This window comes from Ornithorhynchus anatinus, chromosome Y3 (assembly GCF_004115215.2).
Source record: "Ornithorhynchus anatinus isolate Pmale09 chromosome Y3, mOrnAna1.pri.v4, whole genome shotgun sequence".
Classification (NCBI taxonomy): Eukaryota; Metazoa; Chordata; class Mammalia; order Monotremata; family Ornithorhynchidae; genus Ornithorhynchus; species Ornithorhynchus anatinus.
In genome coordinates, this window is record NC_053177.1 from 243,463 (window position 1) to 261,884 (window position 18,422).

Sequence of the window (18,422 nt, forward strand, 5' to 3'; positions counted from 1 at the left end):
AGGGTGGGGGGAACAGTGGGCACTGAGTTGGCAAGAGAAGCTTGTGGGGGGTGAGGAGCAATGTCCAGTGGAAGCTGAGTTGGCAAGAGAAGTCTGAAGGATGTCCAGTGGGCACTGAGTTGGCAGGAGAAGCTAGGTTGATGCCCAGGAGACACAGAGCTGGTGACAGAAAGCCGGGGAAGGGGGTGGGGGATCCCGTGGGCACCGAGTTAGTGAGAGGAGCCCAGGGCCGGGGGGTGGGTCCCACCGGGAATTGAATTGGCAAGAGAAGCCAATCTCATCAACTGGGGCAGGGGGAACACAATAGGCAATGAGTTGCTGAGAGAAGTCCGAAGTGGTTGCGGGAGTTCAGTGGGCATCGATTTGGTAATGGAAGCCTGGAGTGACGGGGGGAGCATCCCGAGAGAACCAGGTTGGAGATAAGAAGCTGAGGGGATGACCAGCGGGCACCAAGTTGGCAAGAGAAACTGGAGTCGGGCCCTCGAGTGGGGCTGGGGTTGGGCCAAATAGAGTCGGTTGTGGGGAGCCGGGGGCTAGGGTGGTAGGAAGCAAAATAACCCTGGGTGAAGGGCTGGGGTAGGGGTCCTTGAGCCTTTGGGACGGTGGGGAAGATGAGGGGGTGAGCACTGGGCAGAACATCAAGAGCTCAGCACAGGGCTTTGCACCCAGTAAGTGGTCAGTAAATAGGACTGAAGGAATGAATAACATGAAGCGAGGCAGGAGGTAGCCTACCTTCTCCCCAGCCTCGGTACCAGAGGTGCATCTCGCAGGCGGGGGCCGCCTCATGGACTGTCGATGTCTGCTGGACCACCGTCGTCGCATCCTTCTCACGGTGAGCCCCTATCACCATGTACCAGCCTGGAGGGGCAAGGCAGGGATGAGGGATGGGGCGGACAAGGTAAGCCCGCAACTCAATCTACCGGCCTGGAGGGGCAGGGCAGAGGACGAAGCCAGAGGGGATGGGGAAACGGAGAGGGGGAGAAGCAATTCTTACCCTCGCTGGTCGTGTCTTCTTTGCCCTCCACTGCGCCCTTCCCCCCTCCATCCACTGCCCCAGAGGGCGAGCCACGGACTTGGCTGACTTCAGTGGTGGCGGTACGTGCCCTTTTCCTGAATGGGCTCATTCACAAGGGGGGCAGGACGGCAGGGTTTGGGGAATCGGGTCACGAGGCTGTCTGGCCTCACCCGGGTGGGCACCCCACATGTGGTTAGAGCGGGGGTGTGGGCCCTCTGCAGAAAAGTCTGGCCTTACCCAGGTGGATGGCCTTACCCAGGTGGATGCTCCAGGTGAGGTCAGAATGGGGCGCCGGCCTCCCGCCCATAGCCCCCTGCCCGGAAATGTTCGTCCTTATCCAGGTCGGTACCCCAGGTGTGGTCAGAGCGGGGCGCCGGCCCCCCGACGACGGCTGCCCCGGCCCGGTTCCACAGCCAGTGGTAGGCTGAGATGCTGATGTCCCACCAGCCACAGGAGTTCTGCTCCAGGTTGCAGGTGAAGGGGGCTCCCAGATCCGGGGATTCTTTGTGGTAGCCTGCAGGTTGCGGGGAGGGGGGAAGCGGGGCCGGTGTGGGGACAAGCAGGGAGAGGTCAGTGGCTTAGGAGGGCGCAGAGAGTGCCCCTTTAAGAGTTCAGAAAGTTCCGGGAGCGGAAAGCAGGAGACAGCATCCGAAAATTCCCTGTCAATAATTCTGAGCTGAGCCGCGATAATGATACCGATAAAGGCGTCAAACAAACGCTTGGCGCTGGGGTAGATGCGAACTTGTGAGGTAGGACACCATGTCTTTCTTACACGGGGCTCCCCATCTATCTTATCCCCATTTTACAGATGAGGAAACCGAGGTCCAGAGAGGTGAAGTGACTTACCCAAGGACACACAGCAGGACAGCGGCAGAGCGGGGACTAGAACATAGGCGTCTAGCCTCCCAGCCCTACGCCCCAAACCATCACCGGGGAAGCCTGCCGTCTGCACTGCGTGGCCTTCCTAGCCCAGGCGAACCTCAACGTGGCCTGGTGGATAGAGTACGAGCCTAGGAGCCAGCGGGATCCGGGTTTTAATTCCGGCTCGGCCACTTGTCTGCTGTGTGACCTCGGGCAGGTCACTTCACTTCTCTGGGCCTCGGTGACCTCATCCATAAAGTGGGAATTGAGACTGAGAGCCCCTCGGGGGAAATGTACTGTGTCCGGTCTGATTTCCTTGTGTCTACCCCTATGCTCAGTTCAGGACCTGGCACATAGTGCTTAACAAATAAATAATAATGATGATGATGGTCTTAATTAAGCGCTCACTGTGCGCCAGGCACTGAGCTAAGCACTGGAGGGTTGGGGGTGGGGGATACAGTTAAGTTGGACCCAGTCCCTCTTTCAGGGTTTCAGGGCATCTCTGGACCCCCGCCCTGCCCCCGGTCCCCACCCACTGGTGACCACCATCCCAGTCAGCTCAGACCACCAGATGGGTTATGGGAGGAGGGGACAGCTCGGGGCAGGAGGAAGGCGGGGTGGGGAGAGCTGGCCAGCGTCTGCTCCCCGCCACCCGAGAAGGCTGTGGGGAAACTCACCAGAGTGGTTCTATTTGGAGCAGTCTCTGCAGTCGCACACGAAGTTGTGCATGGATGGAGCCGGGCTCCCCCAACGGTTGATAGCCTCGGACTAGCCGAGGGCCCCACCTGACAAGGGGGAAAGAACGAGCCCAATGTCCCCCGCCCCTGCCTCGCCCAGCCATCCCAACCTCTGTCCTGACCGCACCCAGGGGGGTCCACGTCCAACAGCGTGGCTTAGTGGGAAGAAAGGATCGCATCTGCAATTTCTATTTTACGATCCCAAGGGCGAAGAGTGTTCAGTGCCCAGTAGGCGTACTGAATTTTAAAAAATGTTTTTCAAAGGCTTCTGCCTGCGATCACTTGCTATTTAACCTGGTTTCAAGTGCAATTAAAGCCTCTCCCTCAATTATTTTTCTTATCTGCATTTCCATATCTATGGCTTTTCGGTACAGAAGGGACTGAATCCGACAAAATGGTTCGGCAGAATTCATTAAACACTTCCACTCTGTTATACACGTGGGTGAGGACAATGAAAGTAAAAGAGAAGATCTGAGCATTAGGCAATATAGAAATAGTATCTGGGCCAAAGTTTAGGGTAGGAGGCTAGTTTCCAACCAAAAGGCTAGGCTAATTCCATTAGGGATAGGCTGCTGGAAATAAAGCCCAGGCCCAGGACAGAAGTGCTCTGGCCTATCTCGGGAGTACGGAATTGACATTTTTCTCTTCTCTCAGGCAAAGGATTGCCTGCAGCCAAACTAAGCCCCCCCTTTTCCTCAGTTCCCCCTCCCCTCCACGGCGCCCCGACTTGCACCCTTTGCCCTACCCCCGCCCCTGCTGAAGCCGGGTTAGCCGCAATGTTATGAGGTAGGACACCGTCTCTTTCCTACGCAGTGCTGAAGTGACTTGCCCAAGAACACACAGCAGGACAGCGACAGAGCTGGGACCGGAACCTAGGTGTCTGGCTTCCCGGCCCTACGCTCTGGCCATAAGACCAAACTGTCTCCCAGGAAGCCTGCCGTCTGCACTTGTGGGTATAAGTACACATCTGTAATTCTATTTATTTATGTTGATGCCTATTTACTTGTTTTGACAGGTATATGATTATAATTCTATTTATTTATATTGATACTTGTTTTGATGCCCATCTCCCTACTTCTAGATTGTAAGCCCAGCGTGGGTGGGGACTGTCTCTTTTGATTGCTGAACTGGACTTTCCGAGCGCTCAGTCCAGGGCCCTGGGCACAGTAAGTGCTCAGTAAATACGACTGACTGAACGAATGAAAGAACACGGGCGTGGGAGTCCAGGAACGTGGGTTCCGATTCCAGCCCGCCACGTGTCTGCGGTGTGACCTTGGGCAAGATGCTTAACTTCTCTGTGCCTCAGATACCTCATCTGTCAAATGGGGATTAAGACTGTGAGCCCCAGGTGGGACGAACTGATTACCTCCGTCTACCTTGGCGCTTAGAATGGTGTGTAGCACATGATAACAGCTTAACAAATACCATGTTTTTATTACCACTCACCAAAACATTCATTCATTCAGTCACATTTACTGAATGTTTACTGGGTGCAGAGCACTAAGCACTTGGGAGAGGACAATATAACAATAAACAGACACATTCCCTGCCCAGACACATTCCCTGCCCACAAAGAGTTTACAATCCTGAGGAGACGGTTGAAGCCAGTGCTGACCTTCCGCATCTCTCCCCAGCTCTGGGAATCCTGAATATCCTTCCCCAGGCCGGGGACAGAGGAGTGGCTATCCCTCCTTTGTGGGTAAGTCAGAGAGCAACAACGGAAAGGAGCTGGGGGGGAATAAATAATAATAATAACAATCACAATAATTACGGTATTTGTCAAGCACTTACTACGTTCCAGGCTCTATACTAAGAGCCGGGGTGGATACAAGCAAATTGGGTTGGACAGGGTCCGGGTCCCACCTGGGGCTCACACTCTCAATCCCTGTTATACAGATGAGGTAACCGAGGCCCAGAGAAGTGAAGCAACTTGCCCGAGGTCACGCGGCAGACAAGTGGCCGGGCCGGGATGAGAACCCACGACCTTCTGTCTCCCAAGCCTGTACTCTCTCCCCTGGCCCGCTCCTCTCTGACCTTTCCCCCTCCTCCCAGAGGCCTTCAGTGCTGCCTGCCCTCCAGGACCTGCTTCCTCTCCCCCTGCCCCGTTCCCAGTGGGGGAAAACGAGGCCCAGAGTCTTGGGACCCGACTCAGGGTTACCTGGAAATCTGGGAGAGGGCCGGAATGCCCCTAGGGAGGGTCTCGCTGGCCAGCCCTCTCACCTGCCACTCTGGGAGGGAGCAAGAGGCCTGGGGTCAGCAAGGATCAGGTCGCAAGGCACCGGACTGAATGTCCAGAAGCCCGAGGCCCATTCCCTACCCACCGGGAGCTTGCTCTAATAATAATAATAATGTTGGTATTTGTTAAGCGCTTACTATGTGCCGAGCACTGTTCTAAGCGCTGGGGTAGACATAGGGGAATCAGGTTGTCCCACGTGGGGCTCACAGTCTTAATCCCCATTTTACAGATGAGGGAACTGAGGCCCAGAGAAGTTAAGTGACTTGCCCACAGTCACACAGCCGACAAGTGGCAGAGCTGGGATTCAAACTCATGCTCTCTATCTGGAGGGCGCTGTGAATCGGAGGGAGGGGTTCTCTGCCCTCCCTCCCACCTCCGTTCACCCACAGGTGTGACCCGCAGCTGGAACCCCCTACCCTCAGTTCCCCACTGCCAGAACCTGGGGTTCAGGCTGGATCCCCCTTGAGGGGAGGGGGAGAGGAAGGGCCAGCCAAGGGCACCCCAGTGGTTTGGGACAGGCTGTGGTTAACCAGACCCAACCCACCTCCCCGGAGGAGGGGGCGGAGCACCTGGGCCGAGGACCTGCTGGGCCCGGGGGCAGACCAAGTTCGGGGGCTTCAGGAAGAGGCGCACTCCCAAATTGACCCAGCCCTCATCCAACCAAAAGGGGAACCTGGGGAACCAGGCCTGTCTCTGAATTTCAGGGAAGGAAGGCATGTTTCAGCATGGCCGAGCGGCAAGAGCCCGGGCATGGAAGTCAGAGGTTGTGGGGTCCAATCCCAGCTCCACCACTCGTCGGCTGTGCGACCTGGGGCAAGTTGCTTCACTTCTCTGGGCCTTGGTTCCCTCATCTGGAAAACGGGGATTGAGACTTTGAGCCCCACGGGGGACAGGGACTGGGGTCCGGCCTGATTACCTTGTATCTACTCCTGCTCTTAAAACGGCGCTCAGCACATAGTAAGCACTTAATTGATACCATCATCATGATCATTATTATCCATTCCTCAATCCATCGTATTTACTAAGCGCTTACTGTGTGCAGAGCACTTCACTAAGCCCTTGGAAAGTACCATTTGGCAACGGATGGAAGACATTCCCTACCCAACACCCAGCTCGCGGTCGAGGTGGGGGAAATAATAATGACATTTGTTGAGTGCTTACTACGTTCCAGGGACCGTACTAAATAGTTCGGTGGATACAAGGTGATTGGGTTGGACGCAATCCCCATCCTGCATGGGGCTGGCAGTCCTCATCCCCATGTTCCAGATGAAGGAACTGAGGCCCAGAAAAGTGATGTAATTAGCCCCAGGTCACATAGCAGGCATGGGATGGAGTGGGGATTAGAACCTGTGGCCTTCTGACCCCCAGGCCCATAGCTCTGGCCATTAGACCACCCCGCTCCTCCGAGTCTCGATTTCTAACTCGAATCCCCTCCCCTCCCCACCTCGGGCCTCAGTGACCAAACAGGTTCCCCCAATATACCTGAACCCCGAGAGTGAGAGCCGGGCTGGTCCCCCCCTTCAGCCGGGCACTGGCCTGGGAGCCCTGAGGGAGGTCAGCCCCAGCGGGGACCAGGCTGTCCAGCACGAGAGACCAGACAGGACTCACCAGGGAGCATGGCCACAACCAGCAGGAGGAGAGGGAGGCAGCCCATGGGTCAGGCGGCAGAGGAGTGGAGAGGGGCAGGAGGCTGAGCGGGACAATCTGGGCGAGGAGGGAAATGTCTTCGAAGGACCAGGCGAGGACTTGGGCCCGGTTATCTGTGGTTCCCGAGCGCGCGGTCCCTGAGGGGGGGCATGCCAAAGGGGCTGCCAGGGCCCCCATTCCCGCTGGCCCCTCCCAGTCCCCCTCCCGGGGCCCAACCCCACTGGAGGATGCAGTGGACCTCGTGTGCCAGTGCCGGGGGCGACCCGGGGACCACCTGACTCCAGAAGCCAGGCCCCGAGGATCAGGTCGGAGGCCATTTGAGCTCTCTGGGGGTGGTGAATGTGTCTGTTGATGTACCGAACTCTCCAGAGGGCAAGTGCCCAGCAAATACCACTGAATGAAATCGGGCTCAGGTGGCCCAGGGGGAAGCATAAGGCTGGGAGGGCCCGTTCGTCCAGGAGAGGGTTAGAGGAGAGTAATGATAGCAATGGCATTCATTAAGTTACAGTGTGCCAAGCACTCTTCTAAGCTCTGGGGTGGACAGAAGGTAATGAGGTTGTCCCACACGGGGCTCACCGTCTTCATCCCTATTTTACAGACAAGCTGAGGCACAAAGAAGCTCGGTGACTTGCCTGGGGTTACCCAGCGGACAAGCAGCGGAGCCGGGATCTGAGAGGGCTTACTGCGTGCGGAGCACTGTATTAAACGCTTGGGAAAGTACAACGCAACAATAAACGGTGCCATTTCCTGCCCACACGAGCTCACAGTCTAGAATCTCCCCCACCCCAGGTTTGGGGGTGGCCAGTGCAGGACGAGATGACAACCTCATCTTGTCCCTTCCTCTCTTCCTTTCTCCCCTCTCCTTTCTTCCTCCCCTCCTCACGCATCCATCACGACTGTAACATCCCACTGACAACAGAGTCCCTCCATGGTATGTACCAAGCACTCACTGTGTGCGGAGTACTCTTCTGAGCACTTGGAAGGATCCAGAAGGGTCGACAGAGTAGAACCAAGAAACTGAGGCCCCAAGCAGGTTTGGCCCAAAAACACAGACCAAGCCCTGCCCTGTTTCCTCAGCTCTCCCTCCCCTCTGCGTCACCCTGACTCATTCCCTTCGCTCTACACCCCTCTCCCCGCCCCATGGCTCCTGCGTATACCATGTACATACCTATAATTTTATTTCTTTCTATTGATTCCTGTGTATTTGTTTTGAGGGTAAATACCTGTAATTGTATTTATTTCCCCTGACGCCCGTTTACTTGTTTCGAAGTCTGCTCCGCCCTTCTAGACTGCAAGTCCAGTGTGGGCAGGGGTGATCTCTTTTAACTGCTGAATTGTGCTTTCCAATGGTCAATGAGGCCGGTGCTCTGCACATGGTCAGAGCTCAGTAAATAGGTTTGAATGAAAGAAGGAACAAATGGAAATCCATGGCAGATTTGCAGACATTATGACCTTTTCTGTCCTCTGAACGGTGTTAGTCCAGGCCTCTGCGAAGAGTAAGCTCCTTGAGGCCAGGGATGGTGATGATTCCCTTTCACTCAATAGTATTTATCGAGCGCTTATTGTGTGCAGAGCAACGAGCAAACAGGCATCGATATCAATAGAATTATATAAATATACGCCTCTAAACAAGTCAACAGGCAAGCGCCACACAGAGTAAATGCTCAATAAACACTGAGGATCCGTTGATTTTGTCCATCCCCCCTCACGAGGACTGTAAACACCTGTCATGTCAATTTCCCCCATTGGATGCTCCCAATCCTCCATCCCGTGCTCTGCACAGAGTAGACATTAAGCTCAATCGAGAAATCAATCGATTATATTTACTGAGCGCTTACTTTATGCAGAGCACTGCCCTAAACTCCTCGAGGGCAGGGTCCTGCCTACTCACTCTATTGGACTCTCCCAAGTGCTCCGTCCTGTGCTCTGCACACAGAAGACCAGAAGCTGTTGCCCAGTGGACGGTATGCACTGTAGGTGCTCAGTAGATTCCATGGGTGGATTGACTGTGTGACTGAGAGAAGGGTCGCGGGGCATCTGGAAATTTTCTTGCTCTGCCTACATCTCGGTGAGGGGGTGCGGTCTCCCTGGTACCCTCTGTCCTACTCCCATTGGCCTCTGGAAAATGGGTAAGAGGCAACATGGTTCATTGGCGGGAGCTCGGGCCTGGGAGTCAGAAGGACACGGGTTCTAATCCCGGCCCCGCCACGTGTCTGCTGTGTGACCTTGAGCAACTCACTCAACTTCCCTTGTCTGTACAACGGGGATTAGACACCACAAACCCCACGGGAGGATGTGGACCATGTCCAACCTGCTTAGCTTGTATCTACCCCAGTGTTTAGTATAGCGCCTGGCATGTAGGGAGCGATCAATAAATGTCATAAAAAAGAAAAAATGATTAACAGCAGAAGTTTCCCAGACCTCCCTCATCCTATCTACTTGAGGCCCGGAAAAAGTCAGTGGCTTTGAATTCTGGTGTCCGGGTCCCTCCGTGACAGAGCCAAGAGGGGGCAGGGAGGACAGCGGGAGTCTTGGGGAGAAGCCCCAGGAGGTGGAACAGGTGGGGGTTAGGGGTGGGATTCCGAGACTGCTTGTGTTGTGTGCGAATTCCACCCAGAGAACCGGCCTGGCCTCTCCCAGGGATGTCCTTGGGGATATGGCCTCACCAGAACGCAATCTGGTTGCAAAGGAGGTGCAAAGGGGCCCCGGGGAGGGGCGGACTCCCTTAACGGGGCTGAGAACAGCTGAGGGGGCACCTGCCCGGCCCCTGACCGCAGCTCAAGTCCAGCCCAACCCTCCACCCCGGTCCCCGCCCATCTGCCAGGGCCATTCAACTCCAGTCAGGGAAGCAGCGGCACGGCCTAGGGGATATGACTCAGGCCTGGGAGTCAGGATAATAATGAAGATACTTACGGTATCTGTTAAGCCCTTACCATGTGCCCAGCACTGTGCTACACGCTGGAGGGGATAGAGGCAGATCGGGTCGGACACAGTCCCGGTCCTGCGTGGGGGCTGATGGTCTTATTAGACTGTAAACCCGTCAAACGGCAGGGACTGTCTCTGTCTCTATATGTTGCCGACTTGTTCATTCCAAGCGCTTAGTACAGTGCTCCGCACATAGTAAGCGCTCAATAAATACTATTGAATGAATGAATTATTCCCCATTTCGCAGATGAGGGGACTGAAGCCTGGAGAAGTGATGTGACTTGCCCAAGGCCCCCCGTCAGAGAAGGGGCAGAGCTGGGGATTAGAACCCGTGACCTTTGGGCTCCATCATGCCGCTTCCCTAGGAAGGTCAGGGGTTCTAATTCCAGCTCCGCCAACTTGTCTGCCAAGTGACCTAGGGCAAGTCACTTCACTTCTCTGGGCCTCAGCTACCTCATCGGGTGGGGGGGGATTGGGACTAGGAGCCCCCTACGGGACAGGGGCCATGTCCAACTCTATTGGCCCATATCCAGTCCCCAGCTTAGTACGGTGCCTGGCACCTAGTGAGCACTTAACAAATATCATTGTAATTTTCCCCCATTCTTCCCAGAAGGGTATGGGTCTGGAAAGGGGGCAGGTGAGGCCGTGTCCCCCCGGAAGTTGGCCAAGGCGCGTTGGGTAGGGGACCCTCTCGGCCTGGGCTGGGGGAGCTGCAGGGAAGCCAGGGTCCCTTTGGATTTGGAACTAAGCTTCCCAAAATGGCTAGAGAAGGGGACCCCCAGGCCTCTATCTGCTCTGCACTGGGGAACTCCTTGACCGGCAGAGCAGATTCATCTATACGTTCGATCCTACTTGTTGAGCGCTTACCGTGTGCCGAGCACCGTACAATTTGGCAACAGATAGAGATGATCCCTGCCCAACGACAGGCTCACGGTCTGAAAAGGGGGGACAGATGAAGAAACAGTAGTCAGGCATCACCACCATCAAGGTAAACAGAATCATAGACACGTATTCATAAAAGAGGAATAAATAATACAAATATAGACAAGTGCTGTGGGGTGAGGGAGGGGTAGAGCAGAGGGAGGGAGTCGGGGCAACAGGGAGGGGAAGAGGGGCAAAGGGAAAGGGAGGGCTCGGTCTGGGAAGGTGTCCCGGAAGAGGTGAGCTCTCCGGAGGGCTCTGAAGAGGGAGGACGTAATTATGGGATTTGAGGAGGAAGGCGTTCCGGCCAGAGGCGGGATGCGAACAAGGGGTCGACAGCGAGATAGTTTAGAGAGAGGTCCAGTGAGGGGGTTGGAATTTAGAGTGCAAGCAATGAGTGTACTGTATTAGACGTCTGGGACATGTGGTGCTCGGCTCAGCGACAAAAGGAAAAAGGCTGAGATGCAATGGTAAAGTAGCCTCCCCTCATTAAATTATTTCAGCCATCCGAAGGTAGTAAGAGGCCAGGTCTTTCTGCTTCATTTCCAGAGGAGGATACGGAGAGCTGCTCTCTGGGTCCGAGCCCACTGCCTTACGAAGCCCCGGTCTTCAACAGAGATCCCCAAAATGACCCCCCCCCCCCCAAGGGGACGAGTGGAGAGTGCCAGGGATGGCCAACCAGGGGGTGTGTAGGGAGGGCGGGTGGTGCTAGGCCCCCTCAGTAGCTGTCGTCAGCCCAGGTGACTTCGTAGTCTGGGTATTTGGCTTTGATTTTCTCCGCAGTGGAGTGCTGGGCACGCCCAAATCCCTGGAACAAATGACAGGAGGGGACAGTAGAGCAGGCAACCCCGTGGCCCTCATGGGGACTTGGTCCTGCAGTGTCCGCTCTGCCCACGCTACGGATGGGGCCCTGGGCTTCGTCCACTCCCTCCCTCGGCCGCTCACGTCTTCCATCGCCTAAACCCGGGCTCAGGTCTGGAGTTCATTCGGCTGATGTCAGTGAGTGGCATCCAGCAAGCACCTGGTGTGTGCGGAGGACTGTGCTGAGCACTCAGGAGAGTCTGAAACCAGAAAGTGTTCCAAATGGCCTCACCCACCATCAAGCTTCCCTACCCGCCTGTCGACCGGGACCATCCCACCCACCCGGCTAATTGACCCACCTACTCACCAGGCTCCGGGCTCTGTAGGGAGGGCTAAAGTGTCCCAGCCTGGGATTGCTCTGAGCAAACGGGAAGCCAGGCCTTTGACACTGTCGACCATCCCCTTCTCCTCCACACCTTATCTCATCTTGGCTTCCCGGACTCTGTCCTCTCCTGGTTCTCCTCTTATCTTTCTGGCCATTCATTCTTGGTCTCCTTCGCAGGCTCCTCCTCTCCTTCCCATCCTCGAACTGTAGGAGTTCCTCAAGAGTCAGTTCTTGGCCCATTCTGTGCTCCACCTACACTCACTCCCTTAGTGTACTCATTCGCTCTCATGGCTTCAACTATCATTTCTATGCAGATGATTCACAGATCTACATCTCCACCTCTGTCCTCTCACCCTCCCTTCAGGGGATGTCTGCCCACCAGCTAAAACTCAAGATGGCCAAAACTGAGCTCATTTTCCCCCCTCAAGCCCAGTCCCTCTTCCTGACTTCGCTATCACTGTGGATGGTACTACCATCTTTCCCGTCTCTCAGGCCCGCAACCTTGGTGTCATCTTCAACTCGGCTCTCTCATTCACCCCACACATGCAATCTGTCACCAAGACCTGCCGGTCTCACCTTTACAATATCGCCAAGATTCGCCCTTTCCTCTCCATCCAAACGGCTATCTTTCTGGTACAGGCACTCATAATATCCCGGCTGGATTATTTTGTCAGCCTTTTCTTTCATCTCCCTTCCTCCTGTCTCTCCCCACTCTAGTCTATTCTTCTTTCTGCTGCCCGGCTCATTTTCCTGCAGGAACACTCTGGGCATGTCACTCCCCTTCTTAAAAACCTTTAATGGTTGCCTATCAACCTCCGTACGAAACAAAAACTTCACACTCTAGGCTTCAAGGCTCTCCATCACCTTGCCCCCTCCTACCTCTTCTCCCTTATTTCTACTGCCCACCCTGTAGACTCCGCTCCTCTGACACCCACCTTCTCACCATCCCCCGTTCTCGCCTATCCTGCCGTCGACCCCTGGGCCACCTCCTACCGCTGTCCTGGAATGCCCTCCCTCCTCGCCTCTGCCAAACTAATTCTCTTCCCCTCTTCAAAGTCCTACTGAGAGCTCACCTCCTCCAAGAGGCCTTCCGAGACTGAGCTTCCCCTTTTCCTTCTGCTCCCTCTGCTGGCCTCTGCCCTCGCCCTTCACCTCCCCTCAGCTAAGCCCCCTTTTCCCCCCTTTCCCTCTGCTCCTCCCCCTTCAGCACTGCGCTTGTCTGCTCATTTGTATATATTTTTTATTACCCTATTTTGTTAATGAGATGTACATCCCCTTGATTCTGTTTACTGCTATTGTTTTTGTCTGTCTCCCCCGATTAGACTGTAAGCCCATCAATGGGAAGGGATTGTCTCTATCTGTTGCTGAACTGTACATCCAAGCGCTTAGTACAGTGCTATGCACATAGTAAGCGCTCAATAAATACTATTGAATGAATGAATGAAAGAATGGAAAAGGGGAACTGAAAAGAACTGAGAAGCCGCGCGGCCCAGGGGAAACATCTCAGGACGGGAGTCAGAAGAGCCGGTTTCTCATCCCAGCTCCGGCAACGAGTCCACTGGGCAATCTTATGTAAGTCGCTCTGCGTCGCTGAGCCTCGGCTTCCTTGCCTATAAAACGGGGATTAAACATCTCCTTCTCCTTTAGTCTGTGAGTTCCTGGTGGGGCAGGAAACATGTACGGTCTGATCATTTCTTATCTACCGCAGCGCTTGGTACAGGGCTTGGCTCATGGTGAGCCCATGGGGTCTGATGCAGGCCAAGGAAGATGGGAGGCAGCAGGAGGATAAAGACTCCAGGAAAGCAGCGCGGCCTAAAGAGTAAAGGAAATCCGGAGTCCCGAGTTCTAATTCTGGCTCCACCACGTACCAGCCGTTTGACCTTGGGTAAGTCACTTCGCTTCTCCGTGCCTCAGTTCCCTTATCTGCAAAATGGGGTCGCAATACCTCTTCTCCCTTCTAGACTGTGAGCCTCATGCAGGACCTGGTCATTCTGAATCTCCCCCAGCACTGAGTACACCACCTGGCCAATAGTAAGCGCTTAATGAACAGCATGATTATTATTTCTATCCACTGGGGCCAGCTGGGAAGATCAGACCCTTCCTCCAAGAAAATCTTCCCATGGAGGACAAGTTCACGATGTCGGGGGTGGGATGCCTCCCGGCTCACTGGACTTGACCGTGAAAGTCGCTATTGGTAGGACAGTGTGGCCTAAGGGAGTCAGAGGACCCAGGTTCTAATCCCAGCTCCAAGTCACCCAACTTCTCTGTGCCTTGGTCTCCTCAACCGCAAAATGACGAGCCCCACGTGAAGTACGGACGGTGTCCAAACTGACTGGCCTGTATCCACCCCAGTGCTCAGTATGGTGCCCAGCACGTAAGAAGCGCTCGACAAAGTCTACAGTCATTTTCTACAGCTCAGCTTCTGTCCCCTGAAGTGGCTCCACTGGAAGAGGTGGGGCTCAGCACTCCCACCGTACAGTTGGGAAAACCTAGGCCCGAAGAGGGGACTGCAGGCCAGGACATTCTAAGTTGTTCCAGGCCTCCCCCACTTCCCACTCCGAATCCAAGAGTACTGTGGCCGGGGTGGGAGGGAGGCTGGAGATGCAACAGGGTGGAGCACCTGGGAAGACAGCGGCCGGCCACAACGAGCCTCCTGTTCGGACCTCTGCTATCTTGTATCTGTCCCAGTGCTTAGTTTGGTGTCTGATACATAGTAAGCACCGAAAAAGGACCACAGAGATAATAAAGAGCCAAGGCGCGGGCTCCAGCCAACTGCCTCTCGTACCCCGTGACTATGTTTGCCTTATCGTGGCTCTCCTCGCAGATGCCAGGTCAGTCCTTTGCAGCCCGGCTCAGTGACCAGATCACGGGCCTGGGAGTCAGAAGATCACGGATTCTAATCCTGCCTCTGCCACTTGTCGGCTGTGGGACCTCGGGCAAGTTGGTTCACTTCTCGGGTCCTCGGTTATCTCCATCTGTCAAACGAGGATCAAAACTGTGAGCCCATCTGGGTCGGGGCCCGGGTCTAACTTGATCTGCGTTTACCCACCCCAGGGCTCAGTACAGCACATATAATGATAATAATGAGATGGTTAAGCGCACATTCTCTGCCAGGCACTGGGGCAGACCCAAGGTGATCGGGTTGTCCCACGTCTTACGGTCGTAAGCCCCCTCTTCATTCATTCATTCAATAGTATTTATTGAGTGATTACTATGTGCAGAGCACTGTACTAAGCTCTTGGGATGTACAAATCGCTAACAGAGACAGTCCCTGCCCTTTGACGGGCTTAGTTAGCAGGGGAGATAGACAAAAACAATAGCAATAAATAGAACCAAGGGGATGAACATCTCATTAAAACAATAGCAAATAAATAGAATCAAGGTGATGTACATCTCATTAACAAAATAAATAGGGCAATAAAAATATATACAGTAGAGTTGATGAGTTCAGTCCTGAGGGAAGGGGAAGGGAGAGGGGGAGGAGCAGAGGGAAAGGGGGGAAAAGAGCTCTCTACAATATCGCCAAGATCCGCCCTTTCCTCTCCACCCAAACGGCTACCTTACTATTACGGGCTCTCGTTATATCCCGGCTAGACTACTGTGTCAGCCTTCTCTCTGACCTCCCTTCCTCCTCTCTCGCCCCGCTCCGGTCTATTCTTCACTCCGCTGCCCGGCTCATCTTCCTGCAGAAACGATCTGGGCATGTCACTCCCCTTCTTAAACAACTCCAGTGGTTGCCTATCGACCTCCGCTCCAAACAAAAACTCCTCACTCTAGGCTTCAAGGCTCTCCATCACCTTGCCCCTTCCTACCTCTCCTCCCTTCTCTCTTTCTACCGCCCACCCCGCACGCTCCGCTCCTCTGCCGCCCACCTCCTCGCCGTCCCTCGGTCTCGCCTATCCCGCCGTCGACCCCTGGGTCACGTCCTCCCGCGGTCCTGGAACGCCCTCCCTCCTCACCTCCGCCAAACTGATTCTCTTTCCCTCTTCAAAACCTTACTTAAAAATCACCTCCTCCAAGAGGCCTTCCCAGACTGAGCTCCTCCTCCCCCTCTACTCCCTCTGCCATCCCCCCTTTACCTCTCCGCAGCTAAAGCCTCATTTTCCCCTTTTCCCTCTGCTCCTCCACCTCTCCCTTCCCATCCCCACAGCACTGTACCCGTCCGCTCAACTGTATATATTTTCGTTACCCTATTTATTTTGTTAATGAATTGTACATCGCCTTGATTCTATTTAGTTGCCATTGTTTTTACGAGATGTTCTTCCCCTTGACGCTGTTTACTGCCATTGTTCTTGTCTGTCCGTCTCCCCCGATTAGACTGTAAGCCCGTCAAACGGCAGGGACTGTCTCTATCTGTTGCCGACTTGTTCATCCCAAGCGCTTAGTACAGTGCTCTGCACATAGTAAGCGCTCAATAAATACTATTGAATGAATGAATGAATGAAAGGGCTTAGCTGAGGGGAGGTGAAGGGGGGTTGGAGGGGGAGCAGAGGGAGCAAAGGGAAAAGGGGAAGCTCAGTCTGGGAAGGCCTCCTGGAGGAAGTGAGCTCTCAGTAGGCCTTTGAAGAGGGGAAGAGAATTAGTTTGGCAGCGGTGAGGAGGGATGGCATTCCAGGACCGCGGGAGGATGTGGCCGAGGGGTAAACGACAGGATAGGTGAGAACAGGGACGGTGAGGTGGTGGGCAGCAGAGGACCGGAGCATGTGGGGAGGGCAGTAGAAAGAGAGAAGGGAGGAGAGGTAGGAGTGGGCAAGGTGATGGAGAGCCTTGAAGCCTAGAGTGAGAAGTTTTTGTATCATGCGGAGGTTGACTTGAGGTTTTTAAGAAGGGGAGTGACATGCCCAGAGCGTTTCTGCAGGAAGATGAGCCGGGCAGCTGAGTGAAGAATAGACTGGAGCAGGGAGAGACAGGAAGAAAGGGGATCAGAGAGAAGGCTGACACAATAATCCAGCCAGGATATTATGACGGCCTATACCAGAAAGATTGCCATTTGGGTGGAGAGGAAAGGGCAGATCTTGGCGATATTATAAAGGTGAGACCGGCAGGTTTTGGTGACGGATTGGATGTGCGGGGTGAACTAGAGAGCCGAGTCGAAGATGACAACGAGGTTGCGGGCCTCAGAGACGGGAAAGATGGTGGTACCATCCACAGTGATAGGGAAGTCAGGAAGAGGACAGGGCTTGGGGGGGTGGAGATGAGGAGCTCTGTTTTGGCCACGTTGAGTTTTACGTGGCGGGCAGACATCCAGGTAGAGTAGTCTTGGAGGCAGGAGGAGATACGAGCCTGAAAAGAGGGGGAGAGGATCTGTGTGTCATCTGCATAGAGATGACAGTTGAAGCCGTGAGAGTGGATGAGTTCACCAGATGAAGGAACTGAGGCCCCGAGAAGTTAAATGCCTTGGCCAAAGTCACACAGCTGATAAACGGCGGAGCTGGGACCAGAACCCATGATTTCTGACTCCCAAGCCCGGGCTCCTTCCACTGAGCCACGTTGCTTCTCTATAGTTAGCGCTTAACAAAGACCGTAACTATTTTTACCATTCAGGATGTCAGGCTGCCCCTTGCCCAGCACCGCAGATCGAGCACTTATGACCCTGTCTGCAATTTATTTATGCACATTAACGTCTGCCCACCCCCCTCTATATCGTAAGCTCACCGTGGGCAAGGAGTGTGTCTGGTTTATTGTTCCACTGCCCTCTCCCAAGCACTCAGCATAGTGTCCGGCACACAGAGTGCAATCTACAAATCTGACTGAATGACTGAGTCGGGCCCGGGGGCTCCTGCTCACCATGGAGTAACTGTAGACGTGGATCTTCTTTTCCTGGCTCTGTAGGGAGATCCTACCACCACCCAGACACTCGCAGTTGTAGCCTTGCTTCTGGATCTCTCCCGCCACCTTGTCGTAAATGACGGCTGGGGGAGAGCGATCAGCGCATCACACGGTACGCTGGGAGGCTGGCCGGATGGCCCCCGCCCAGTCCCCACCCCCTGGCCGGCGTCCTGGGCTCGGAACAGCCTCTTTGACACCACGCTGGGAGGCGGCAAGGTTTAGGGCTGAGAGCCCAGGCTCGGGAGTCAGAAGATGTGGGTTCTGATCTTGGCTACACCACCAGGGTGCTGCGGGACCTCGGGCAAGTCACTTTGCATCTCTGGGCCTCAGCACTCTCGCCTGGAAAATGGCGATGAAGACCGAGAGCTCCCCGTGAGACAACCTGATGGCCTCTTATCTCCCCCAGCGCTTAAAAGTATGCTTGGCACAGAGTAAGCACTTAATAATAATAATAACGTTGGTATTTGTTAAGCACTTACTACATGCCAAGCACTGTTCTAAGCACTGGGATAGATACAGGGTCATCAGGTTGTCCCACCGGGGGCTCACAGTCTTCATCCCCATTTTACAGATGAAGTAACTGAGGCCCAGAGAAGTGAAGTGACTTGTCCAAGGTCACACAGCTGACACGCGGCGGAGCTGGGATTAGAACCCACGACGTCTTACTTCCGAGCCCGGGCTCTTTGCCCTGAGCCAAGCCGCTTAACAAATACCATCATAATTATTATTATTATTATTATCACTCTCTCCCTCCTGAACCTCACCTGGCCCCGGGACCCGGCGGGAAAAGGATGGCAGGGCTCAGGAAGTCTGACGCCGTCCCCGGGGCCGGCCGACGGAGAAGGGCATCTTCCCCGGGGCGCGGGAGAGGGTCCTCGAGATTGGGGTCTGAATCAATCGATCAATCGATAGTCTTGACGCGTCCACGCTTTACACGGGTCACCCCCACTCCTCTCCGTTCGGGGGCGGTGCGGATATGACCCCTCGGGCCCGTCCAGTGACACGGGACGAAGGAGGGAGCAGAGAGAGGGGCGACAGACCCCCGAGCAGCACGGTCCAGGTAGG

At 54.9% G+C, this 18,422-nt stretch overlaps 2 protein-coding genes across 2 annotated transcripts in view; both read right to left on the bottom strand.

Moving 5' to 3' along the window:
* Positions 1-10,323, bottom strand: part of LOC114808696 (apical endosomal glycoprotein-like) — a 33,913-nt gene extending 23,590 nt beyond the window's left edge. Inside the window, exons 1-4 of the mRNA XM_039910977.1 lie at positions 10,289-10,323; positions 2,554-2,661; positions 1,271-1,529; positions 733-858 (exon numbers count right to left, since the gene is read on the bottom strand). Of these exons, the coding sequence (XP_039766911.1) occupies positions 733-858; positions 1,271-1,322 (178 nt within the window). The 5' untranslated portion in view covers positions 1,323-1,529; positions 2,554-2,661; positions 10,289-10,323. The remainder of the gene's footprint in view (positions 1-732; positions 859-1,270; positions 1,530-2,553; positions 2,662-10,288) is intronic.
* A 676-nt stretch (positions 10,324-10,999) lies between these two features.
* LOC114808686 (14 kDa phosphohistidine phosphatase-like) lies at positions 11,000-17,459 on the bottom strand (the record flags this gene model as incomplete). Its single annotated transcript, XM_029056494.2, has 2 exons — positions 11,000-11,150; positions 17,316-17,459. Coding segments are annotated over 2 exons (234 nt in total), but the record flags the coding sequence as incomplete, so codon positions are not given.
* Positions 17,460-18,422: the final 963 nt, after the last annotated feature.